We start from the raw sequence: 27459 nt of genomic DNA, 5'->3' as shown, positions 1-27459 counted from the left end.
CTCACCTTGCTTCTGGGAGATCATGGCTTTTGGCTGGGGTGATGCGGGTGGCTGAGCCATGTCTTCTTCTTCATCTAATGGGCTGGCCTGGGCTTTTCACCTCTCAGGCCATCAAACAGGTTATATGCCAACAATTGTGGTGCATGAAGCCAGAGGTTGGTCCTTTCTGGTTCTACAGGGCACCAAAGTCAAAGCCATGATAGTGACCCCAAATTAGAGTCATGGGCAAATCAACATGTATGTAATGTTGTACTTAGAAGAACATGTTGATTTAACGATTCGTTTTTGTGCATATTCCAGCCAAAAATGCATAACTGGATCTTACCATGAAGAAACATTAACCAAACTCAAATTGAGGAACATTCTATTCTTAAAAAAATTCTGAGGATATTGTTCTAAACTGAACAGACTTGACAATGAAATGCAATTTGTGACCCTGTATTATTTCTTGGACCAGTAAAAAATAGCTGTAATTGATGAAATGTAATATGGATTATGAATTAAATATAGTATTATATCAATGTTTTAATTTCCTAATTTTGGCGGGGAGAGACAGGGTCTTATTCTGTTGTCTAGGCTAAAGTACAGTGGCATTACTGCAACTTCAGACTCCTGGGCTCAAGTGTTCCTTTCAAGTATCTGGGAACACAGGCACATACCGCCTGGCCTGGCTAATTTTTCTATTTTTTTAGAGATAGACAAAATTATTTCTCACTCAGCGCCTGTAGCTCAGCGGCTAGGGCACCAGCCACATATACCAGAACTGGCAGGTTCAAACCCAACCTGGGCCTACCAAACAACAATGACAATTACAACAAAAAAATAGCTGGGTATTGTAGTGGATGCCTACAGTCCCAGTTACTTGGGAGGCTGAGGCAGGAGAATCACTTAAGCCCAAGAGTTTGAGGTTGCTGTGAGCTGTGATATCATAGCACTCTACTGAGGATAACATGGTGAGACTCTATCTCAAAAAAAAAAAAAAAAAAATAGAAAGAAAGAAAGAAAGAAAAAATTATTTCTATCTCTAAAGCAAAAGAACTCTTGAGGCCAAGAGTTTGAGAAAAGTTGCCTGGGCTGGTCTCAAACTGCTGGCTTCAAGCAATCTTCTTACCTCAGCCTCCCAAAGTGCTAGGACTGCAGATGTGAGCCACTGTGGCTGGCCTAAATTTCCTGATTTTTATAATATACTGAAGTTATATAAGAGAATATCATGTTTTTAGAAAATGTACAATAAGGTTTTTAGGGGCAAAAGGGCGTCATATCAATAACTTACTCTTAAATGGTTCAGAAAAGAATTATAGATGCTATGTATAGATACACATATATACATACACACTATATATTTACACACGTACACATGTATGTTTGTGTGCGTATGTAGACAGAGAAGAGAATGATAAAGCAAACAGGGAAAAATGAAAACTTTGTTGAATCTGGATAAAAGGGAAGTTCCTATCCTTATAATTTTTCTATAACTTTGAAATTATGTAAAAATTAAAAATTACCAAAAAATAGTCTACATGCTCCTCCAAAAATAGCAAAAACATTAACAGCAGACAAAAATAAACCCAAGAAAACAAAAAAAACCTCTGAGTCATGGGGAGCCAACATGTGAAACAGAACTGGGGGGTGCAGAGCCCAGGCATAGCAAGGACAGGCCACCAGAAAGGCCTGTAGCAGACAGTCTGGACATGTTCCAGAGGCAGAATATTGGTGCTGGCACCAGCTCTTGGGTACCCTGAGCTCACTCCTATGCATGAGCTGGGCAGAATGGGATGCTTTAGATCTGCAGTCCCTCTCCCCAGGCTGCAGACCAGTCCCATCTATGTCCTATTAGTAACTGCACTGCACAGCAGGTGAGCGGTGGGTGAGTGAGTGAAGCTTCATCTGTATTTGCTGCCGCTCCCCATCATTCACACCACTGCCTGAGCACTGCCGCCTGTCATATAAGCAGCAGCATTAGGTTCTCAGAGGAGCCTGAGCCTTCCTGTAAACTGCGCTTACAAAGGATCTAGGCTGCACACTCCTTGTGAGAATCCTGATGATCTGAGGTAGAAATGTAATGCACTTGAATCATCCTGAAATCACCTCCTCCCCCAGTCTGTGAAAAAATTGTCTTCCATGAAACTGGTCCCTGATGCCAAAAAGTTGGGGACCACTGCTTCAGATAAGGTGTGTACTGTGGCTCTCATGACACCGTCGGCGAGTGTGTGTGAAGACTGGAGCCTTTTGAGTGGAGCAGGCACTGTGTGTGGTTCATCACGGTCACAGTGCTCAAGGACCCTGCATCCCTGAAGAGTTTTTCAGAGCCTAGCCTAGGACGCCCTCACCACTAGGTCAAGGGCTCCTCAGGGCCAGGCATAGATAGGGAAGACCTGGGCGTGATTGGTGAGGAGGCTTTAGGTGAGCCATGAAGGGGACTCCAGCAGGTCACAGGGCTGTTCTCTCCCGGGCCTTTCTAATAAAGAGGGAAGGATTCCCCAGAGTCACCAGACAGATGGAGTGACTGGCCCTTTGCTTTTCCTCCTTGAGAAAGAGCAAGTAAGCCACCCTCACACCGTCCTCCACCCTCCTCAGCAGAGTGGCTGTGTTTGCTCAGCGCAGCCTTTGTGGACAGCCCAGTCAACAAGGGAGATCTGTTTGCTGAAGGAAGGTGCATTGCCTTGGGGAAGCCAAAGAGAAAGGGCAGGTCAGTGAGGTTCCTGCGTGAGTGTAGGTGAGGTCTGGCTCAGGGTCTGCCCCAGATGCAGTATTTCTGCAAAGGTTGCCTTTTTCCCAGTGACGCTTCATGGCACTCAGCTCCCTGCTGCTGCTTCTCTTTGGCAAGACAGGAACAGTGAAGAAGGTGGACTCCAAAAATGGTAGACAAGGGTCTCATAAAGCGCCCAGAAGGAAAACAGAGCCGGGGGAATGTTCAGGCAGCTTCCTCCTGTGTTCTTTACAGAAATAAAGCTCCTCATGAACGTAGACTTTTCTCATTTTCCTTCCAGTATTTTTGTTTCACTTAAAGTGAATTTCCAGCTCTGTGGTGATCTCACTTAAACTAATAAGTGGAGTTATTTTTAACCAACTGGATGCTGATGAAATAAGCCATTCCACTTGGGTTTTCTGGCTTTGCTTCCCTTGGCAGCTTGTCTATGGGGTCTGCGGCTTGGGGTCTGGAGGCCTCGAGTCTCCTCTCACCTCTTCTCCGTCACAGGGCAAGGCTGCACTCTGCACGTGCTTCTGTTCCTCCCGCTCCAGGGCAGGGCTGGCCTCATTGCCCTCCCCACTAGCGGGCTTCACTGCCTTCGTCTTCCCCTGCACACTTTACGATTATTACGTCTTTATTTCTCTTAAAAACAGAAATGAAATTATTCACTTCATTCGTGTCAACAAGAAAAGAGCTGGATGCTCTCCTGTCTTCAACAATGATCAGGAATTTTCAAGGTCTGCCTGGAGGAGGCCTCATGTCTCGGCAATGGCTTTGGGGAAATTCTCCAGCTGTAATCACGAGATTGGAACTGATTGATAGAGCACATTTAGTTCAGGGTCTCTGAAAGAAGTATGAGAAGCCCTGAGCTCATCACCACTGACCTGTTGTTGATGATTTGTTTATTTACTTGTCCAGGGCCATGTTAAGTCCAGTGCTCAGACTTGTGGGTGCTTTCGGACAGACTGTAGACAGATGATTTACTGCACCATTGAGGAGTTAACAGTGTATCCTGATAGGCAAAAAAAAAAGAATATTTTTCCTTGACATGAGGGAGAGCAGCAGTCAGGGCGACGCCCTGAAGTAGTGGCATTTGAGGTGCCTCTGCTCCTGCAGACTAGCTCCGGGAGTCATCTAGAGAGTTAGCTGGGGCGCAACATCCCTGGGGCCTTGAGTGCCTCCTGGGCAGGACTGAAGTGACGATAGAAGGTGGCCCAAATAATCACCATTATGGTAAGCCATGATGTTCCTCCTAGGCCACCCACATGCCCGGGTGGATGCCAGCTCTTGCTTTCCCAGACTTGAGGTCTTCCACTCCAAAAACATGGGTTAGGCCAGTCCTAACACACAAACAGCCAGTTCCCAGGAATGCTAAGTGTCTGAACATCCAGAGAAAAGTTGCCAGTGAGGCAGATATGTCTATGATGTCTTTGTGACCAGAGGCAGTGGGTCACCAACAACTCGCAGAGACTTCTGTGCTGCTCAGAAGCGCTGAGGCTGCATGGTGAACCCATCAGTGTGTTCAGAGCTGTGGTTTGGTTTTCTGGTTCGTGGCATGTGTCTCGCAGACACACAGAGCCTCCAGAGCTGGGGGCACCAGGGGACAACTTACTCTTAAGCCTCAGCTGATCTGGTGGGGATCCTCCAACATGGACTTGGAGATGCTTACCTGTGTGCTGTTCCACTGCAGACTCTGGATGTGTGTGGGTCCCTTGCTTAGTAACAGTCTGTCATTCACATTCCTAGAAAGGGCCCTTATGAGGCTCAGAGTTCTAGAGAAAGATGAAAACACAAAGCAAGGTGTGTTCTAGTTACACACAGAGCCTAGCCTGGGGTCCTCACCGGGCACCCATACACGGACACGCAGGATATTTATCAGAAGTATTTGTATTACTGGTCTGAATCCTAGCAGTGACGTATACAGGCTCAGAGAGTTATAAGTTGCCCAAAGCTGCAGTTAACTTTGATTAAATGTGGATCTTTCTGACTCCAAGCCCAAGCCTGCAGCTTCTCACGTGGCATCCCATGGGAGCCAGCTGCTTTCTTTACCATGTATGGGGCCAGTGCCGCCGAGGCAGCCGTGTGGCATAGAAGAGCAGCAGTGCACGGCAGCTCTCTTCACACGGAGTCAGGTCCCCCTCTGGTATCTGCTTGGGACCTCTAATTTCCAGCTGCACTTCTGTTTATGCATTTATAGAATTAATAAAGTGGATTCCCTGGCCCTTCCTGTCCCATCTCCTATTGGTGAAGATGAGCTGAGAGAAACCCTGGGGCATGGGGGGGAGCCTGGGTGCTCCAGGATGAGTCAGGGGAGGGCCTGAACCGTTCTGCAGTGGGGCTGGAATCCTGTTGACTGTGACATAGAGTTTTCAACCAAGTACACTGCTCCTTGGGGGAGGCCATAATCAAAGCCACCAGGATTTCTGATTCATGTATGATGTCAGAGTTGCTTCCACGTTTTTAGGTATTTGTTATACCAACTCCCCACTTCTTGGTACTAATTTCTGTGCTAATCCATTTGGGCTACTGTCACAAAATACCACACACTGGGTGGCTTATAAACAACAGAAATATATTTCCAGTTCTAGAGGCTGGAAAATCCAAGATCAAGGCACCAGCAGATTTGCTGCCTGGTGAGGGCCCACATTATGGTTCATAGAGAGCTCTCTTCTTGTGGAGTTCTCACATGGTAGAAGGAGTGAGGGAGTTTTCTGGTATCTTTTATAAGGGCACTAATTCCATTCATGAGGGCTCCATCCTCATGACATGTCTTGATCTGTTTTGTACTACCATAACAATGCTTAAGACTAGGTAATTTGTAATAAAGAGAAATGTAGCTCACATTTCTAGAGACTAGGAAGTCCAATATCAAAGTGCCAGCATCTGGTGAGGGCCTTCTTGCTGCATTAGCACATGGCAGAAGGTGAGAAAGCAAGCACGGGCCAAAACTGCCCTTCGGTAATGGCACCAATCCTACCCAGGAGGGTGAAGCTCTAATGGCCTAATCACTTCTTTTCTTTTCTTTTTATTTTTTTTGAGATAGAGCCTCAAGCTGTCACCCTGGGTAGAGTGCCGTGGCATCACAGCTCATAGCAACCTCCAACTCCTGAGCTTAAGCAATTCTCTCACCACAACCTCCCGAGTAGCTGGGACTACAGGCACCCACCACAATGCCCGGCTATTTTTTGGTTGTAATTGTCATTGTTTGGCAGGCCCAGGCTGGATTCAAACCCACCAGCTCTGGTGTATTTGGCTGGCGCCTTAGCCACTTGAGCTACAAGCGCTGAGCCCTAATCACTTTTTTTTTTTTTTTTTGTAGAGACAGAGTCTCACTTTATGGCCCTTGGTAGAGTGCCATGGCCTCACACAGCTCACAGCAACCTCCAACTCCTGGGCTTAAGTGATTCTTTTGCCTCAGCCTCCCGAGTAGCTGGGACTGCAGGCGCCCACCACAAGGCCCGGCTATTTTTTGGTTGCAGTTTGGCTGGGGCCGGGTTTGAACCGGTCACCCTCGGTATATGGGGCCGGCACCTTACCGACTGAGCCACAGGCGCCGCCCCTAATCACTTCTTAAATGTTTCTCTTCTTTTTTTTTTTTTTTTTTTGAGACAGAGTCTCTCAAGCTGTCACCCTGGGCAGAGTGCCGTGGTGTCATAGCTAACAGCAACCTCTAACTCAGGCTCAAGCAATCCTCAGTTTAGACGGGAGGTCTCTCTCTTGCTCAGGCTGGTCTCGAACTCATGATCTCAAGTAAACCACCCACCTCAGCCTCCCAGAGTGATAGGATTACAGGCATGAGCCACCACGACTGGCCTTAAGATTTTCTTTTTCTTCTTTTTGAATTAAATTTCAATATGAGTTTTAGAGGGGACAAACTCCCACCACCAAATAGTATCACGCTGGGTATTAGGTTTCACCATCTGGATTTTGGGGGACACAAGCATTCAGTCTATAGCAGAGTAAGAGCTATGACATGAAAATTATTCTGAGACATATTATGCAAGTCTCTGAATATGTACAATATGACCTAATATATGTTTTTAAAACAACTTATTTTTGTGCAAATATGTAGATATATGAAATTCCCCCCTAGAAAAGAGGCATCTGAAGGAGAGACACCCTAAAAAGGGAGCAGTGGTAAGATTTATAGCTTATGTTTTGTATTTTGTATGCTTGGATTTTTTTACGGTACACATGCACTGGTTGCATTTTTATGTAACTTTAAAATATCTGCCTCTGAATGTCTGTTCCCAGCCTGTCTCTTATGATCTACATTCATGTTCTTGCGGCCAGGGGATGTGTTTAGAACTTGGCCTTCTTCAGTATTTTGGGTGCCACATTCATATTTCTGCAGCCCACGTCTGGTGACTCCAGTGTCCTGGGGGCTGGTAAAATATGGGTGAGTCTCTTTCCTCCCAAGTGAAGAGCTCCCTGTGCACTGCACCACATCTCCTGTGGGTCTTCCAGTCCTCTTGCCTTGATGTTACAAGGCTAGGTAGCCACATCAATAGTAGACAGGAAGAGCAGCCTTTACCTATGGTGGGGCAAGGAAAACCTTCCAGCAAATAATTATTTCAAGTTAAAGTTGATTCTTTGCTGTCGTCATGACCAAAACCCAACCCATTGCTTATCTTCAGTTATTTCAGCCTCTTTTAATAGTACCGATTTGTTAAGAACTACATGCCAGAAATTGCATTAAAGATCTGTCTATTGTTTACTGCATCAGACATTGTTCATTACCTATACAACATTGTCCACTACCTCTCCATCCCCAGCAGGTTCCTCCCCTCCCCAGACGCTGTTTGTTACTATTTAACAGCACATCAGTGACTACTTGAGGGACAAAGTGAGGAGAGAATTACTGGACAAGTGAAAGGACTCAGCATTTTAAAAAGGAAGAAATTTATTGAGAACTCAGAACAAATAAAACCACTTGAAACTGCTTAGAGAGTGTATAATTCCTTTTCTCATCGAACTGTTACTCCGTGTCCCTGTAGTTACCATCCCATCTTTCTCCTCCCTTTTGTGGCCATAAAAATCCTCCACTCAGGGTCTCCATTATCTCGCCTCCGCCATCCCTGCATTCTTCCACCCACTGCTTCTGGCTCCTGCCTTGGAGTGGAGCTGCTCTCACCCAGCTTACAGGTTCTTTCCTTAAGGCTAAGTACTGTGGCCATTTCTCAGCCTGCATTTTGCTTGCTGTTTCTGCAGCCTTAAGTACTTGACCACACAGTCTTCCTTGACACACATTCCCCTTGACTTCCTCGGGGTTTTCTTTGTATCTTCCTGTCTGCGGTGACATCCTTTGGGACCTCATTCTCTGCTCACCCCATTAGGGCTCTGACCGGGGCCCTCCTCTGACCGGGGCCCTCCTCTTCCCTCACTCAGCATCCAGAGGCTTCCATTTTCATCTAAATGCTCACTAATTCCAAATCATTTCTCAAGCCGAGATCTCCCTCCCTGAGCCCCAATGAAGCTTCAGATTCCATATATGCAGCTATGTATGGATACTGCTCTTTAAACTCCACCAGTCCCAAACTGTACTCACATCCCTTGACCTTCCTATCTTCTGATCCCCTTCCCTCTCCTCCCAACATCTTTCAACTCAAAAGTTCTATAAAAACCTCTCTTCTCAGTATCCCCCTGATCCTCTTGGTTCATGCCACCTGGCCCACACTTCAGCCCCTGGCTGCTGCTATGCTCGGCTCCTCAGGTGGCATCCCAACTAGTCCTTCGGGCTCTAGGTATGTTTCTTTAATGCCCTCTCGGCACTGCAGACAGTGTTCTTTCTAAAATGCCAAGGAGATCTTGTCATTTCCTATTTTAAACTCTTTAATGGTCCCCATTCTCCTCTGGACAAGTCCCAGACTTTTTGCCTGGCATGTAAGGCCCTTCATAAACTCGTGTCTGCCTCCCTGCAGGCTTGTCGCCAGCAGCTCCCACTGCTTTGTGCTTCAGGCTTACTGACTTACTGCCATTCCTCCGATAAGGACAGAGGCTCAGCTATCAGACAAATCCATTTGGTACTGAGACACACATAGATAAACCCTTCAATGCAAAAGGCTGAAAGCATCAAAACAGACCCAACATATGTAAGTATGTAGTAAGAGGAATGGTGAAACTTCAAGTCAGTGGGAAAGGATGGATGGATGATTTAATTGTACCAGGCTATAATGAATTATTATACTGATATATAGAGATCTCTGATAGATTGAAAGGAAAAGATAAAGGCTGCAATATTCGAATGTTTTGAAGAAATACAATTGGTAAATAAATATGCAACTCTGTTACCAACTGAAGATATGCATGTTAATAAAAGCAATCACTTTGTTGGCCTGTAAACTTATCACAGTTTCCAAAGAATGACAATAATATGTGTTCTGAGGAGAAACAGATAAATTTTTATGCCACTGATGTGAGTGTCAATCCTTAAACACTCATATTCAGCTTGGCAGAACCAATCAGAATATCAGAATATTTCTATCAATAGAAATATTAATGTCCTGGCTGGGCATAGTGGCTCATGCCTGTAATCCCAGCACTTTGGGTGGTGGAGGCAGGAGGATATCTTAAGGTTAGGAGTTCGAGACTAGCCTAAGCAAAAGTCTCTATTATAGGGTGGTGCCTGTGGCTCAGTCAGTAGGGCGCCGGCCCCATATACCGAGGGTGACGGGTTCAAACCCGGCCCCGGCCAAACTGCAACAAAAAAATAGCTGGGCGTTGTGGTGGGCGCCTGTAGTCCCGGCTGCTCAGGAGGCTGAGGCAGGAGAATCGCGTAAGCCCAGGAGTTGGAGGTTGCTGTGAGCTGGGTGAGGCCACGGCACTCTACTGAAGGCCATAAAGTGAGACTCTGTCTCTACAAAAAAAAAAAGTCTCTATTAAAATTGAAAAAATAACCCTCAATGAATCCCCAACAATAAAAAAAAAAGAAAGAAAGAAAAAATATCACAAGTAAAATTAAAAAAAAAAAAAATTGAAAAAATAAGCTGAGGTGTGGTGGCATGACTTGAGAGGCTGAGGCAGGAGGATCACTTGAGCCCAGGAGTTTGCGGTTGCAGTGAGCTGTGATGACACCACTGCACTCTAGCCTGTTTCCTTCCCCCTCCCCCAAAAGAAATACATATGTCTCTTCATCCATTCTCAGTGTTTTATTCTAAGGAAATTAGCATGTCTTCTACTGTAGAGGGGGGAAGACTTTCCTTCTACCCTGAGGTTTTGATAACTGAGTCTATGAAATAAACTGATAATAGGCAGATCAACAGGAGAAAAATATAGAGATGTGTTGCATGACAGGGCATCATAGGAAAGGAAAGTGAATACCCCCAAATTCAGTGAGACGTAGAAGCTTATATGTCCTTTCCTAGGGGAGAAGACTGGAGGAATATAGACAATTTAGGGGAGAGTAAATGATCTGGGGGGAAGATGAGTGGACACTCACAAAATGGGTGGTAGTTTGTGACAAAGTCTGTCTAGGTACGGTGTGTTCACATTTAGTCTTCTCTACTGTGAAAATGAGTTAGTCTTCCTTGGTTGATGAAATTCCTGGGGTGGGGATTCATGACAATTGACTTCCTTTTGGAAGATCTATCTTTAGGCAGATAAGGGGAGCCCAGGGAAAGCTTCCACCTACATCTACTGTCCCCCATCAAGTGCACTGGGTTTAAAGAAATCAGCATACCAAAACCACATATTTTGGGTTGGCATTTGTTGAACTCCTTCAATGCAGAAGCATGGTAGTGTTCATTATTTAGTAGGGAAAAAGTGCAAAGTTCATGTCTAACTGAGCGGTGCCTGTGGCTCAAGGAGTAGGGCACTGGCCCCATATACTGGAGGTGGCAGGTTCAAACCCGGCCCCCGGCCAAAAACTGCAAAAAAAAAAAAAAAAAAATTAATGTCTAACCGTATGGAATCCATTATGGCACATCCATACAAATGGCATAACATATTGTCTTTTACAAATAAATTCAAATAATACGAATATTTGTTGACAGCGGAAAATGTTCTTAATATGATGTTAAATTAACAGACGAGCCACAAACCAAATGTGTGTGTGTGTGTTTACAACTGAAAGGGTAAAAATCATGTTGACAATAGTTATCATTGGTAACGTTAAAGAAGAATTTTGATTTTTTTCTCTATCATTTTTCTCCCATCAAGATACTTTAAAGCAACTTATGGACATTTTGTCATTTCTTTCTAGAAGATTTTTAAAATAATTTTTTAGGAAGGGAAACTCAAGAAATAGTATCATGTGGATTTCCATATGATAATAATTGATTTATAGGAATTGATTAATTGACACAGAGTTGATTTGCATGTGAATTCACCTACACCTTTCAAATATTATAGTGCTTTCAGAGTGTAAGGCCTGCAAGTCGGAAACTACTTTCTTAAAGCGTGAGTCTTTGCCAAATGCAGTTCCCCTGGGGAAAGATTGTGAATAATTTTCAACCATTTATACCATTTATACCTCATGCTGAATAAATTGCAGATTTCCTGAGGGGAGGTATTTTTTAAATTAACTTAGTTCATTAAGGTACAGTTTACATCAGGGAAATGCACAGGTTTAAAGTTGATGAGTTTTGACAAATGTATACACCTGTGTAATCAACACTCAACCATGACATTTTCTTCACCCCGGGAAGTTCTCTGGAGCCCTTTTCTGATAATCTTCTGCCCCTCCCTGCTCCCTCCTTGTTTAGTTTTGCCTGGTTTTGCACATAGGTTTTTGATCCAGAGTAGTAGTTCTCCAGGAGGGTCCTTGTACTGCCATATCAACATCACATGGGAACTTGTTAAAATGCAAATTCTGGCTGGGTGCAGTATCTCAAAATCCTAGTACTCTGGGAGGCTAAGGTGGGCAGATTGCCTGAACTCAGGTGTTTGAGACCAGCCTGAGCAAAGTGAGACCCTGTCTACTAAAAATAGAAAAACTAGCTGGACACTGTGGTGGGCGCCTGTAGTTCCAGCTACTTGGGAGGCTGAGACAGGAGCATCTCTTTAGTCCAAGAGTTAGAGGTTGCTGAGAGCTATGACTCCATGGCACTCTAGCCTGGGGCAATGGAGTGAGACTCTGTCTCAAAAAAAAAGCAAATTCAGCCAGGTATGTTTTCACAAACTCTCCCAGTGACTCTCAGGCATGCTTTGTTTGAGAACCACTGTACAAAGAACTTAAGAACTAACAATAAAATTGGGTGGCATGGGGACAGCAAGGCTGGTTGAGGAGTGGGGTGGGAGAGGGCTGGGCGGATGCCCTAAAGACAGACACTCCTTCACATGGCTGAGGTAACACCAAAGGAAGGAGGAAAACTCGAGCATTTGTGTCAGAAGTTTTACATCTTTGGTTTGTGCGAGAATGAGCTTCGCAGGCTCTTTTTTAGAATGTCAAAGGTCAAGATGAAAGTCTTATAATTTCTCAAAATAAAAGCATCAACTTTCACATGAATTCTCCTGTGCAAACACTGGTTCTCAGAACCTCTGATTGGCAGGCAGATGATCCCTTTGAAGTTGAAAAATGAGTTAAATAAATGTATTTATCAATACATATTTGTTTGACAGACAAGGTCTTTCATAAAAACGTATTTCCTTGGAAGGAGAAACAATAGAAATTGCTTTTAATATGGAAACCAAGCTCTATATCCGAGAAATCCACAAACTTCAATTACTAACTACAGAATAATGGAGAAATAGCAAAAAGACTTCTAGTAAACTTACCAAATGTAAGTTTCCCTAGAGAGGAGAAGAGGGTCCAGGTATGTAGCCAATTATTTAACCTAGTTCCCTCGTGAGATTCAAGATGGGAAGATTAGTGAGAGAAACTAATTCAAGTTGTGCCTGGACACAAGTGGGGTTTCTGGCATACATTAGGTTGTGTTGAGGTGCAACACTGTTTGTACATGTACTGGACCTTCTGAATCACACTAGCTAAGAAAAGGATGTGTTTCCTGTCTAGAATGTTTGTAGAAAATCCAGACACATGTGGTACGTGTACTGAATCGGTCCTTTGGAAATCAGCTGTTAGAGGGCGGCGCCTGTGGCTCAAGGAGTAGGGCGCCGGTCCCATATGCCAGAGGTGGCAGGTTCAAACCCAGCCCTGGCCAAAAACAAACAAAAAAAAATAAGCTGTTAGTAAGGTCTGGTTGTGAGTCTGGTAGGGCTTGAGTTTGGCCAGAAGTCTCTGTCTACAGTGTGTCCCAAAGGTCACCATACAAAGGAAAAATTAACAAATTCATATTATATTTGATATTACATTAGATCCTGTATAACTGACCACCTCCTGCCTTGACCACCTCCTTAAATTGACCTAATTTTCATGGACTGGACCAGCACCACGTGTGATCAGTGGAAGTTTCTTATGTTACCACCTCCATGTGTCGATCAGATTGTTACAGTCCTTTGGATGGTCAACTTACAGAAATTCTACTGTATATTATGTTATATTATAAAAACTTTTAATATTTATATATTAACCATAGAGAAATATTATGAAAACATTTTGTAAAATTTTGTAATGAACATTTTTAAATAAAGGCACATTTAAGCACCATTTCCCATTTTCCTTATGTATGTATGCCTGTACAGTGACCTTTGGGACGCCCTGTGCTATTCAAATGGCTTCCTGCTCCTGGATTTTCCTCCTGAGGAGTTGGTGTGGTGTTCATGGAGCATGAAAGCATCTGTCGGTCCTTTGAGAGAGTTTGATGGAGAACCTTTCAATTTCCCCAAACCAGATCCTAATAGGAGAAGAAATAAGTGGGGCATCTGGTATGAGTCACAGGCAGCTGAAGAGGATGGAAAGGCTGAGGCTTTTGCCCTTGAGATACCAGCTGGGATTCAGTCCAGCCTGACTTGACAGAGGCTGATGACTCTGGCTCGTCCTTCTTAGGATGCTCTGGTATAACCACCCCACACACCCACACCGTCTGTTGAAGGTGCCCCTGGATTTGTGGCATGTTTCAGACAACTGCTTGTCCCTACTTGCCATATAGAAGAAATAAGCCCTTGATTTCCTGGGCTCCAGGGTCAAAATGTGTCACTCTGTGCTGTGTTCTTGAAGGACAGCCACACCCTTTTTCATTCATTCTCCTCCCCCTTAAAGAAGGTGCCTAGAAGGGAGTCTCTTTGAGAAAGTACTACTAAAACTACAAATTACTAGGTGAATCAGGGTGGCTCAGAGCATCAGTTGTACATTTTTATTTTTATTTTTTTCTCAGCATATTTTCTTTGAAGCCGTATGCTTGTTAGGTAATTTGACTACAGACGGACTAAAGGAAAGCAGCTTGTAAAAATGTATGTAAAATGTACAAATCTAAACATAGAAAGTTGCAGTAAAAATAAATGTATAAAAGGTAATAAATGGGCTGAGTGCAGTGGCTTCATGTGCCTCTAATCCCAGCTACTTGGGACGCTGAGACAGAAGAATCCCCAGAGCCCAGAAGTTTGAGACAAGCCTGGCAACATAAGGAGACCCCATTTTGAAAAATGTATTTAAAAAACGTATGCCTGTATAGGACACCTGCCATGAATGGAGCTTGCAGGACTGAAAGTTGTTCCAGGGGAGTCAGTGAGTGAGAGGTGAGTGAAGGTGAAGTCCTGGGATATTACTGTACACCACGTAGGCTTTATAAACACTGTACACTTAAGCTACACTACATTTGTTAAAATACTTTTCTTCAAGAATAAATTAATCTTAGCTTACTGTAACTTTATTATCTTATAAACTTTTTTTTTTGATATCTCAATGGGTTTTTTTTGTTTTTTGTTTTTTTTACCATTTTTTTTTCGTTGTTGTTGGGGATTCAATGAGGGTACAATAAGCCAGGTTACACTGATTGCATTTGTTAGGTAAAGTCCCTCTTGCAATCATGTCTTGCCCCAGAAGGTGTGGCACACACCAAGGCCCCACCCCTCTCCCTCTTTCCCTCTCTCTGCTTTTCCTTCCCCCCCCATGACCTTAATTGTCATTAATTGTCCTCATATCAAAATTGAGTACATAGGATTCATGCTTCTCCATTCTTGTGATGCTTTACTAAGAATAATGTCTTCCACTTCCATCCAGGTTAATACGAAGGATGTAAAGTCTCCATTTTTTTTAATAGCTGAATAGTATTCCATGGTTTTAACTTTGTGAAGTTTTTTTGACTCTTCTCTTTTTTGAGACAGATTCTCACACTGTTGACCTGGATAAAGTGCCATGACATCACAGCTCACAGCAACCCCAAACTCTTATGCGCAAGTGATTCTCTTGTCTCAGCCTCCCAAGTTGCTGGGGCTATGGGCGCCTGCCACAGCGCTCGGCTAAGTTTTTTCTATTTTTAGTACAGATGGAGTCTGGCTCTTCAGTCCAGAGACAATAGCTGCCTTTATTTTGGTTGGTTTGCTTTGCAATCCAGTTTGTGTAAAGTCAACAGACTATCTTGGTCATGGGAGTCTGGGTGTCCATAGGCTCCTCTGTGTTTGGCCTTGGCTAAACTGACTTTGTCTGCAGATTACATGGTTGTCTATGTATAAAATATGGAAGAATCAACAAAACAGGCCAGGTGTGGTGGCTCATGCTCCTAGCACTCTGAGAGCCCCAGGTGGGTAGATTGCCTAAACCAGCCTGAGCCAGAGCAAGACCCCATCTCTAAAAATAAATGAAGAGGTATTCCATGCTATGAATAGGAAGACTCAATATTTTCAAGATGTCATATTTTCTTAACTTGATTTATAGACTGAACACAATCCCAGTCAAAGTCCCAGCAAGTTACATGGTAGATATTAGCAAGCCAATTCTGTAGTTTATAGGAAGAGGCAAAAGACCCAGAATAGCCAACTCAATAGTGACAGAGAAGAACAAAGTCAGAGAACTGTCCCCTTTGAACATCAAGACATCTATAACTAAGTTATCGAGATAGTGTAATAGTGGCAAAAGAGTAAGCAAATATCAATTGAACAGAGAGCCCAGAAATAGACTCATATAGCCACATAAATATAATTAACTGATTCTTTTTGAGACAAAGTCTCATTCAATCATTCAGGTTGGAGTGCAGTGGCAAGCTCATGGCTCACTGTAACCTCAAACTCCTAGGCTCAAGTGATCCTCCTGCCTTGGCCTCCCAAGTAGCCTCCCAAGTAGCTGGAGACTACAGATGCATACCACCACACTCAGGTAATTTTTTAATTTTTTGTAGAGATGGGATCTGGCTATGTTGCCTAGGCTGGGTCTTAAACTTCCAGCCTCAAGTAGTCCTCCTGCATCAGCCTCCCTAAATTCTGAGATTACAAGCATGAGCCACCACACCCAGCCAGTTGACAAAGGAGAAAAAGGCAGTATAATGAAGCAAAGCGGTCTTTCATCACAGATGCTAGAACAACTGGACATCCACATGCAAATAAGCAAAAACAGACCTTACACCATTCACAAGAATTAACTCAAAATGGGACATAGACTTAAATGTAAAATGCAAAACCGAAATGCTAGAAGATATCATCGGAAAAAATATAGATAACTTTAGGTATGGTGATAAGCTTTTTTTTTTTTTTTTTAGATAGAGTCTCACTCTCTCACCCTGGGTAGAGTGCCATGGGATCATCATAGCTCACAGTCTTGGACTCAAGCAAACCTCTAGCCTCAGCCTCCCATGTAGCTGGGACTACAGGCAACCATCGCAATGCCTGGCTGATTTTTCTGTTTTTAGTAGAGACAGGGTCTCACTCTTGGTCAGGCTGGTCTCGAACTCCTGAGCTTAGGCCATCCACCTGCCTTGACTCCCAGAGTGCTAGGATTACAGGCATGAGCCACTACACCTGTGATAAGCTTTTAGATGTGATACCAGAGGCATGATCCATGAAAAAAATAATTGATAAGCTAGAAATAATTGATAAGTTTTTAATTAAAATTAAAGTTTAATTTAATTGCCTATGCTCTGCAAAAGGCAATGTCAAGAGAATGAGACTTGCAGACTTGAGAAAGTATTTGGAATCCGGATCACTGCCGGATTGGGGAGCTGACAAGAATGGGGAGCAATAGCGACGCTCATTCGTTGCTGGTGGGAATGAAAAATGGCCGTGACTTTGGTAAGCAGTTTTGCAGTTTCCGTCAAAAAACAACCCAGAAATCGTGCTCTTTGGTATTTACCCAAATAAACTAAAAACGTATTGTTCACACAAAATCCCGAAAATGAATGTTTATAGCAATTTTATTCATAATTGCTAAAATTTGGAAGCCACCGAGATCTCCTTTAATAGGAAGAAGAATAAGTAAACTGTGATACATCCAGAAAATGGAATGGAGTTCAGTGCTGAAAAGAAGCCGTGAAGCTCTCAAGCCATGAAAAGACATGGAGGGGCCAAGTGAAAGGAGCCAATCTGAAAAGGCTGCATCCTACATGATTCCAATTCTGTGGCATTCTGGGAAAGGCAAAATCATGGAGACAGTAAAGGGATCTGAGGTTGCAGTCATTAAGGGGAGGGAGAGATCAATGCACAGAGCGCAGAGTAGCCCTATCAGGGCAGTGAAACTGTCCCGAGTGATACTGTAATGATGGATGCAGCTCATTGTACCTTTGTCAAAACCCACAGAATGCACAATACCAGTCTATGAACTCTGGATGATAATGAGCAATCACTGTGGGCTCATCTATTGTAAGAAATGCCCCACTCTGGTACAGAACGTTGGTAGTGGGGGAGGTTGTGCACGGGTGGGATCAGGGAGTAGATGGGAACATTCTGTGCTTTCAGTTCAATTTTTCGGTGAACCTAAAACATACTTTATTTTTAAAAATATAAGGTATTCAGTAATACAGATGAAGTAATCCTATTTATGTTAAAAAGAACACACAAAAATGTGTATGTACTTACATTTATATGCACATTATATAAATGTATGGGTGTGTGTATTTGGTAATGGTCTTTCCATTGGGTTTGATGTTGGGGGAGGGGAGAGACACCCTTTGCTATATTCTATAGTTTGTAACATTTACCTTTTGACAGAGAGTACCTGTACATTTATCTAAATAAGGCAGAAACGATCTTGCTGCTAAGCCTTTATCTCTGAATCCCCCTTCCAAGCAGACAGCAGGGAATGTTGTCTGGCCATTTTTAAATATAAAGTTGTAGCACTTTGCACCACATTTATTCATTCAGCAAGATTTTTTTGAGTGCTTCATCTGTGCCAGGCATTCTGCCAGGGCCTGGGGTTGCCAGGGTGACCGAGAAACAGCCCCTGTGACCTTAGTTCTAGGTACAGGTGGCACCTGGGGCAACAGGGGAGAGTTGTTTTTTCTTTTCTCACAGGCTGAAAAAGTCTCACACAGTTTGGAAAAGCTGATTGTGATTCCTTCTCCTCAGAGAAGCCGTGTGGAGACCCACCTTCGTTTCCGCACACCATCCTGCAGGGCCTCAGTGGCGTGGAGATGGGGGATGAGGTGCTGTACGTGTGCGCCCCCGGCCACATCACGGGCCATCGGGAAACCGCCTTCACCTTGCTCTGTAACAGCTGTGGGGAGTGGTATGGCCTGGTGCAGGCCTGTGGGAAAGGTAAGCACCCTGGGCTGGGCTACCTCCTCGTGCCCACACATGGCTGGCAGAGGGCCCCACCCCTACTGGCTGCATGTGGTGGGCTTTCTCCACCTCAGCATTGCAAATACAGGGAGCGTATTCACCACGGCACTCTTCATCTTCTGTGCTGGGAGCAAAGAGCCAACAAATCTCCCCTTCTTCTCTAAGGGCAGAGGTGATGTCAGAGTAGCTTTCTCGCATATTTCCCTGGGAACCTGGTCAAGATGGAATGTCAGCTGTGGGACCAAGCAGCCTTGCTTCTGGTAAAAACAACCCCAGTTGGTAAACTGGGCTGGAAGGACTATAGTGAGCACGAGAGGGAGCCAGCTCTGAGCTGTCCCGAGAGTGGTGATTCTTGTGTCTGGGCCTGACCTCTGCGGGGACCCTGAGAACTACTCTGTGGGTTGTTACAAGAGAGCTGGGCTCCTGTAGGACGTGGGACTTCTAAACACCTGGATCCACACACACATGCAAGTCCTGCTCCCTCGCACCTAAGGAATCCTGGAGGTGGGGGCTGGGCATGGAGCAAGGAGGCTACCCCAGGGCAGCTGTGGGGGACTGTGACCACTAACAGGAATTCCCTACTGCTGCTCCCTGGCCTGGAGCTGTTTAAGGGCCAGCTTTGTTCTCTGACAGTCAAACATGAGTCTGAATAATTACTTAAGACTAAAAAGAGTCCTACTGGACATTGAATTCCTAAGACCTGATCTGATTTCCCCAGATGTCCCCACTCCATCAATATCACATTCCTGGGAGGCCCCGGGTTTCTGTAGTCCCCTCTCCACCTAGCTCCTTGAGAATTTTCCCAGCAGGAGAAATCACTGTTTCCAGCCACAGCCAGGCCTGGCCTCACCACCTCAACGGGGACATAGCACCCACCAGGGGCCTTGGGCAGCCCCGTGGCCAACCTGGGCTTAGGACTGCAACCTTTGGACTACACCAGACACTGACTTGTTCCCTGATCTGACAGGGTTACCCTCACTCCAAGTCTCTTTCAAGGAACCCCCTTTTTAATTCCCCATAACATTTGGGTGCCCATCAGAAACTGGTTTTACAGAGGCAGATGCCTCTAGCACCATGATGCTAGTGGATGCATAAAACAATTTGTCTCTAGGACATTCTGCAGACCCAGGGCCCTGTCACGTCTGCCAGATTCATCCACATCATTGCCTGAAGTTGTGGTTTGTTGCCTTCACTATTGGTTACTATCCCTAACATGAATACACCACTGTTTATTTATCTGCTGTTTGTGGACATTGGTTGGTTTTCATTGCCTGACTGTTACAAACTGTGCTGCCGTGATTGTTCTCATCTATATCACTTGGTTCACATGTGACACAGTCCCACTGATTTCTAAGAGTGGAATTGCTGCCCGTGGGGTGGGTAAGTGTATGCTACCGACGAGTTTTATAAACTAATGGACCGGTTTGCTCTCCCATCAGCAGTGTGTGACAGTAATTGTTGTTCAGCACCCTTACCAACCTTTCAGATTGCCATTTTGGTGCTAGCGTGACAGTTAGTTGCAGTATTTATTTCTCTGATAATAGTGAGGTTCAGCACTTATTACATGATAATAGGCATTAGAATTGCCTCATGTATATAAAATACCTGTTCAAGTATTCTTCCCTTTTTTCAAACTGATTTAAATTGGTGATTTACATATTATAGAACTTTTTACATGAAATGTTCATAATTAATGTGTCGCAAATATTTTCTCATTCTGTGGCTTATCTTTTTATTCTTGGCATGTCTTTAATGAAGACACGTTTTTGTTTTTGTTTTTTTTTGTAGAGACAGAGTCTCACTTTATGGCCCTCAGTAGAGTGCCATGGCGTCACACGGCTCACAGCAACCTCCAACTCCTGGGCTTAAGCGATTCTCTTGCCTCAGCCTCCCGAGTAGCTGGGACTACAGGCGCCCGCCACAATGCCCGGCTATTGAAGACACATTTTACTTATTTATTTATTTTTGTGAGACAGAGTGTCAAGCTCTGGGTAGAGTGCCGTGGCATCACAGCTCACAGCAACCTCCAGCTCCTGGGCTTAAGCGATTCTCTTGCCTCAGCCTCCCAAGTAGCTGGGACTACCGGCACCCGCCATAACGCCGGGCTATTTTTTGGTTATAGTTGTCATTGTTGTTTTGCAGGCCTGGGCTGGATTCGAACCCACCAGCTCTGGTGTATGTGGCTGGCGCCTTAGCTGCTTGAGCTACAGGCACTGAGCCATAATGAAGACACTTTTTGGTGGGGGGAAGGGAACAGAAAAAAATGCCACCCTCAGTAGAGTGCTCTGGCATCACAGCTCACAGTAACCTCAAACTCTTGGGCTTGAGTGATTCTCTTGCCTCAGCCTCCCAAGTAGCTGGGACTACAGGCACCCACCACAACACCTGGCTATTTTTTTTGTTGCAATTGCCATTGTTGTTTAGCAGGCCCGGGCTGGGTTCGAACCCACTAGCTTGGTGTATGTGGCCGAAGCCATACCCACTATGCTACAGGTGCCAAGCCACGACACTTTTTGTTACTGTTTTTGTCTATTTTACTATTTTTCAACCTTTGTATCATTGGCTGACTGATACTTTGACAAAACACAATAAAAAATGATCCTTTTATAAAATACAAATTAACATAAAAATAAAATAGATTCCAAGTATAAGCACAAATTTTTGTCAAATAGATATAAAATTCTTCTGTCAAATTGTAACAAAAGATTTTAAGTGTCAGTGTATCTACTTGCCTTGTTGGATGCTAATAACAAAAAGTTACAAACTAGGACAGTGTTAAAAGCATAATTTAAGCAATCTTTTAGAATTTCCCTCATCTTTCCTCTGTTGCTGTTGCTGTGTGCCAGGAAAGGGCTACTTGCCAATTCTGATCATTCTCCCACCTAAGCAAATCAAGCAGAAGGACCTGGCTTCCTGTTTGTTGAACGTGTCCCCTTGAAACAGACTTGTACTTATCCTGAGGTTGTTAATGCTCTGATGAGGGGCTGAAGTTGCACCCTCCCACGAGCCACACCCAGTCCAGCCAAATGGGTTGTTTACTGGCCCCAGTAGAATGAGAACTAAATGCAGGTTTTGTGGGTCTGAAATAGTGTTTATTTTCTACTGTGATGCAGAGTTATTAGGGCTTTCAGCTATTGGGCAGGAATTCTGGCGTCTGCACTTGGCTGGGTATATAGACTGTTAAAGAGTTTTCATTACTCTGTAAATTTAATATTTAAACTATCTCTGTCACTCTGTGTGTGTCTTTATGTTACAAGAATATCTTCACCAGATATTTCAACTCCAGATAAATGCAACTCCATTTTGCATTTATTGTTTCTGAAAAACATCAACTGTTTCAGGAGGATATCGCTTCTTATTAGAGAAAAGTCATCTTGGCAGAGTGAGTCAAACAAGGCTCCTTGAGCTGGACCCTTGTGGGCTTGATAATAACTGTTCCCTGGTCATAGCTGGTGGACCATTCATCCACTTACTCATTCCACATCCCATCATCTGGCGGGATCCTAGGTGCTGCACATGTAAGGTTACATACAACGCTGTGTCAACCCCGAAGGAAATGCTGGTGTGCTGGCTGCCTCAGAGGACACAGAAGCAGTAGATGACCAGGCAGAAGGGAAGGCTGGAAAAGTGAGGTGTTGCAGAAGGTGACATTTTAATGCAAGTGTATTTGCAGATGGAAGAAGGGCTCCATGAATTCGAGGGCTATAGAAATTGAGTAAATGAAAGCTAATAAGTGTGCACTGGCTACAGAATGATGGGAGATCCGGCAGCCTTGTATTTCCAGTGTCAATATGGGGGATGGGGGTGGGTAACGCACCAGGGCCATACCACAGTGCATACAGGAGGTGAGTGGGGTGAAGTGGAGGTCCAAGGGCAGGCAACTCATTCTTGAATTTCGGCTATTCTTGAAGAAGAATTGGAAAGTCACAAAGGATAGAGCTGAAGGAAGATCAGGGGTCCAAAGAAGTATGGGGGTTTGTTTTGTTTGCTTACCTTTTTTTTTTTTTTGAGACAGAGTCTCATTATGTCACCCTTGGTAGAGTGCTGCGGCATCATAGCTCGCAGCAACCTCCAACTCTTGAGCTTAAGTGATTCTCTTGCCTTAGCCTCCCAAGTAGCTGGGACTACAGGTGCCTGCCACAACGTCTGGCTATTTTTTGCTGCAGTTGTCATTGTTGGTTAGCTGGTCTGGCCCAGTTTTAAATCCACCAGTGTTGATGTATGTGGCTGGCGCCATAACCACTGTGCTACAGGCACTGTTTGCTCGCTTTTGTTATTTTTAAGGTAATTTCTTTTTAAGAGATTAGTTAGAACTTATGTAAATGATGATAGAAAGGATTAGGAGACTGAACAATTCTCTTGAATTTCCTGAGTTTAGTTTTCCTGAGCTTAATTTTCTCACAATTATCCCATTTATATCCTCACTCATTCCACATCCCCAGAGTTGCCTCATGGGGTTCCTGCATCACTCGGAACAGGTGGCATAATGCACACACAATACACAACATGGGATGGGCCCAGGCACGTTCATTCTTTCTCTTTCACCCATGTGCTGATTAAAGAGAGTATCCAGGTCCTCTTACTTGATGTATCTGAAGCGCTCTGCGCATGACACTGGCTTTATGCATCCTTGCGTGTTGACTCTAGCTTGCTGTTACAACAAATAATTAAAAGCATGCTGTGACTTCAGTTGTCCATTAAGATTGAGAAGCTAGTTTCTGCCAGCAGACTTCTTAGGTTCTAGAGACCCAGCTGGTCTTTCCCATGTGACTTTTGGATTTGGAGACCCAAGCAAGCAGGCGGCAACTTTATAACGTGGCTCCCAGGAGGTCCATACCTGTGGTCTCGTCTCCTTCCTCCAGGGGGCTCTTACCTCCAGCCTAACTCTGTTTCCTGTGAGCTCAGCCCTGTCACTAACCACCCTTTACAGGCCTTCTAAACATTTTGTGGCCCACCTAGAACATTTCTTTATATTTCCTTGTGTGCTGTGGCTCTGACTGCAAACTCTCTGGCAAAACCTGCCCATAGATGCAGCTGTGGGAGCTCTTCTGCTGAGATCACAGTAGCATCCCTGCCCCTCCTCCCTTCATGACTTCTGCAGGACCCAGAGGGCCTCAAGGGTCAGGTACCTTGGAGGTGAAGACTTAAAAGAACTTGAAGCTTTAAGGAGTTTTGTCTTAGAGATTCTGGAGGATTAGGGGATCACAGCTACCAGGGATGTTCAACCTTTTACCCTTTCTGCCACACATTAGAAGAAAATTGTCTTGGGCCACACATTAAATATACAGACACCAATGAAAATGGATTTACAAAAAAAAAGAAAAAAGGTCCATGCATACTTTTCACCACAGCTAAACAAAACAGTCCTCAAATAATCTGAGTATGGCCCCTGAGTCACAGGTCGGACATCCCTGGTAGGTATTTGAGGATTGACTGGATGTCTTGAGTCAGATTCTCTAAAAGAAGACCCTACTCGATGTCCGTGGGTTACTGAGGAAGGAAGGAGATTAGGAAACAGGAAGTAGTTATCAAGGTTATAGCCTTAGCTGGATTCCTGCTTTGCCTGGTCCTGGGGGAAGCTGTGGAGTATGAATGGCACCACAGGGCTGGTCCCCCTTTGGAGCAAGTAGACCAGCTTTGAGTGCCTCATATCAGCCTGGCAAGGGCTGCAGGCTGCTGAGTGTTGACGGGGTACGGCCTATAATTTCCCAGGCCAGGCTCCCATTCCACCAAGGGTGGTTCTCTAAAGAAGGGGTAGCTGTGAACTCCTAGCTTCCAGTGCTCACAGTGGATGGGGCATGGGTACCTGGCCTGGGAAAGGGGGGTGTGGCTGGCACACCAAACAGCCTCTACTCCAATGGGGTTATTATTGACAGCATCAGTTCCATGCAGAAGGGGTTTCCAAGTTAACCAACTCTTGTGATTTTGTGTGTGTGTGTGTGTGTGTGTGTGAGACAGAGTCTCACTATGTCACCCTCGGTAGAGTGCTCTGCCGTCACAACCCACAGCAACCTCAAACTCTTGGGCTTAAGCAATTCTCTTGCCTCAACCTCCCAAGTACCTGGAACTACAGGGGCCTGCCACAATGCTCCGCTATTTTTTGTTGTTGTTGTTGCAGTTGTCATTGTTATTTAGCAGGCCCAGGCCGGATTTGAACCCTTCTGCCTCGGTGTATGTGGCTGGTGCCCTAACCACAAAGTTATGGGCACTGAGCCCAACTCTTGTGATTAAAAGAAAGATCCATTACTAATGGATCTTGCTGAAATTTAACCTTTGTGAGAAGGAGCAGGAATGATCCCCAGGGCTGTGCGCACCTGGGTGGGTAGTCCATGGTGAGTGAGTGGGCAGGGTGGGAGGGTGCCCCAGCCTCACACTGCCCAGGTCATGTGATCACGAGCAACATTCGGTTCCAGCCTCCAGTGGGGAGTGGTGGTGCATTCTCTCACGGAAGCATGGGGATGTTACCCTTGACTAATAACTCAAATGGGTGAGGCCTTCCTCAGCTGCCATTTTCTCTGCTCTGTGTGTTAATTATCTCTCTAGCTTTGGTCCCTACCTTGCAGATCTGGACCTGGTCATTTAGTCTTCCAGTCTCCTGTCCAATCTACATATCTTCTTGGTTTCCATTCCCATTTTGGCGGAGGGAAATGTCTGTCATACCGCTGTGATGTACTCAGTGTCTAATTATAATTGGCTTTTATCCTAATTACAGAAAAATCCTGAAGCTCTGCTCCCTAAGGATGTATGCAGCAGATTTCCACACTTGGGTTGGTTTCTTAGGGGCGTTTTATTATGGCAAGTTTTATACCCATCTTCAAGACTGTGTTTTATCCTTGGACACTTGTACCCTAAGGATGATCTCGAACCTTCCAGTCCTCCATGTGACCACCCTGGACACACAGTCCCAGTGCTGGCTTTCCTAAGGCACCCCGTGTTCCCCTTGGCCTGCTGGGGAACAGGGGGTGCCTGCTCGCTGCCTGGCCTCTCCTGCTCATTGCTTCAACACTCCTGCTCACTGCTCAGTTCAGAACTCAGTGGTCCTGTGCCTCTGCCCCTGGTTCTGGGTGAGGCCATTTATCCTGCCTTTGTGGCTGGGGTGGAAGAGAACAGCTGCAGGGAAGACGGGCTCAACAGCGACAACCCAGAAAGAGCAGGGCCTGAACTCCTGCCTCTGGGCATCTACCAGCAAGCGTTAAGACAACCTCAACAGGCTCACCCCTACTGCCAGCTCCACAGGTTCTTTCTGTTCTTTCTGGACTGTGGTATCAGGAAAGTGCCTAACACCAAGCTTGACCTCACTCTACCAGCCCCACAGCCTGGGTCTAATAGCAAATATACAGCCTTTCCCATCCCACCCCCTTCCCTGGTCTGACACAGCCATGGAACAGACACTGCCCAGTTAGGCAATAAGAAAAAAGCTGTTATCAACTAAACACTAGCTTCAGCAATCTCTCTCTCCTGGAAGCTGTTTTTTTGGTTTTGCTTTGTTTTGTAACAACTCTATTGAGGTTCAATTTGCTTACTATAAACTATACTCATCTAAAGTGTAAACTTATCTGAGTTATTACAGGTATATATACCCACAAAATAATCACCATAACTAAAATACAGAACATTTCCATCATCTTCAAGTCTCCTTAGGTCCCGTTCTATGATAGTTTTTTTTTTTTAGACAGAGTCTCACTCCCTCGCCCTCGGTAGAGTGCCATGGCATCCCAGCTCACAGCAACCTCCAGCTCTTGGGCTTAGGTGATTCTCTTGCCTCAGCCTCCCAAGCAGCTGGGACTACAGGTGCCCGCCACAACGTCCGGCTATTTTTTTTGGTTGCAGTTCAGCCGGGGACGGGTTTGAACCCGCCACCCTCGGTATATGGGGCTGGCGCCCTACTCACTGAGCCACAGGCGCCGCCTTCTATGATAGTTTTGCATACTTTATCTCATTTAATCTTCACAAGTCTGAGAATGGAAATGACTAGCTCCAATTTACAGATGGGGAAACGGCAGTACAGGAGGGTTCAGTGACTTGTGGGTGTCACACAGGAGCAGGCTGGAATTTAACACAGGTCCTATCCTGTTGTGTCATGCGTATGTGCCCCTTCTGAGGACCCCAAGGCTGAAGGGAGCAAGGCCCGAGGGTGCTGGCTCACTCCCAAACTAGCTGTTTTGCTCTTTTCTCTCTTAGTTCTAAAGACGTTCTTTTGTTTTCTTAAATTAACTTCAATTTCTGTATTTATCCATCATTTGGGCTTAATTTCCTTCATAGAATACAGCATGAGACTGAAACTGATTTAGAATTATTTTGTTAGTATTGCCATATTTGTTCAGAGGTTCACTGAACCAGTGGTTATTTCTGGCTTGTCTGGTTGCCTTTTTTAAAATTACTATTTTTAAAGGCTGAGTAGCCAAGACCAGAGGGAAAAACAGGGCATGTGTGGGCTTCCAGAAATGCAGCAATGTGAAAATGGATGGAAGATTCTGGGATTGCGGGTCCTGGCTCGTCTCCTGCAGCCCTGACCTTGATAAGAGATGCCCCCTCCTTGATAAGAGATACTGGCAGTGCACACCCAGCCTTCTCCTTTCACTCTTGCCTGTGTTCTTCTGTCTCCCCAAAGCAGAAGTTAAATATAAATGCATAGCAAACGACCTAGACTTTGCCAAGAGGACCCACAAAGTTTACGTTTCCTAGACTTGTTTGTTAGATCAGAAGGCCGCTTGTTTTCAGAAGAGAGTGGGGTGAGGGTGTGAGGGTGGAGGGATGGCTAGAAGGATCTCTGGATGACTTGAGTCAGCGTGCAGATTCAGGCAAGCAGAAGGGAGGTGAGAGAAATAGCACCTCCACAGGCAAAGAGCTGGGCAACTCCATCTTATGAGTAGATTTGCTCTTGGGTTGAAATTCAGTGAGGAACAAACTTTACAGTTCCCCATGAGAAAAACAGGCTTGGATAGTTTTTCATGAGTAGGCTGTTTGTAAACACTCGTTTTCCTTGTCTTCATTTGAGGTTTTGGGAAAAGTATGATATAGTGAGAAGCTGTTTCTGAGTCAGGACCTTGACCTGCAAACCTGGGGAGAGAGGAAGAGCGTGGCTTAGGGCCCTGGGGTGCTCTAGCCTGGGGGAGCTGTAGAGGCAGAAACTTAGATGCACACATACATATGCGCTCAGTTGCATGTATGTACACACATACACACCAGCTTACACCAACCAAAAGGGTCTAGGTCAAGGCTGG

The 27459-nt window shown here is 44.9% G+C and overlaps 1 protein-coding gene across 2 annotated transcripts in view; it reads left to right on the top strand.

The window, feature by feature from the left end:
• The window catches only part of SUSD5 (sushi domain containing 5), a 60482-nt gene that overhangs the window by 15435 nt on the left and 17588 nt on the right, over window positions 1–27459 (top strand). Inside the window, exon 4 of one of the 2 annotated variants that reach the window (XM_053599927.1) lies at window positions 18023–18211. The exons of the other annotated variant lie outside the window; for it this stretch is intronic. Within the exon in view, the coding sequence (XP_053455902.1) occupies window positions 18023–18211 (189 nt within the window). The remainder of the gene's footprint in view (window positions 1–18022; window positions 18212–27459) is intronic. 2 annotated transcript variants of the gene reach the window in all.

The sequence above is a fragment of the Nycticebus coucang genome, chromosome 8, assembly GCF_027406575.1.
Source record: "Nycticebus coucang isolate mNycCou1 chromosome 8, mNycCou1.pri, whole genome shotgun sequence".
Classification (NCBI taxonomy): Eukaryota; Metazoa; Chordata; class Mammalia; order Primates; family Lorisidae; genus Nycticebus; species Nycticebus coucang.
Note: the sequence above shows the minus strand (reverse complement) of the source record. Positions and strands in the feature narration are given on the sequence as shown.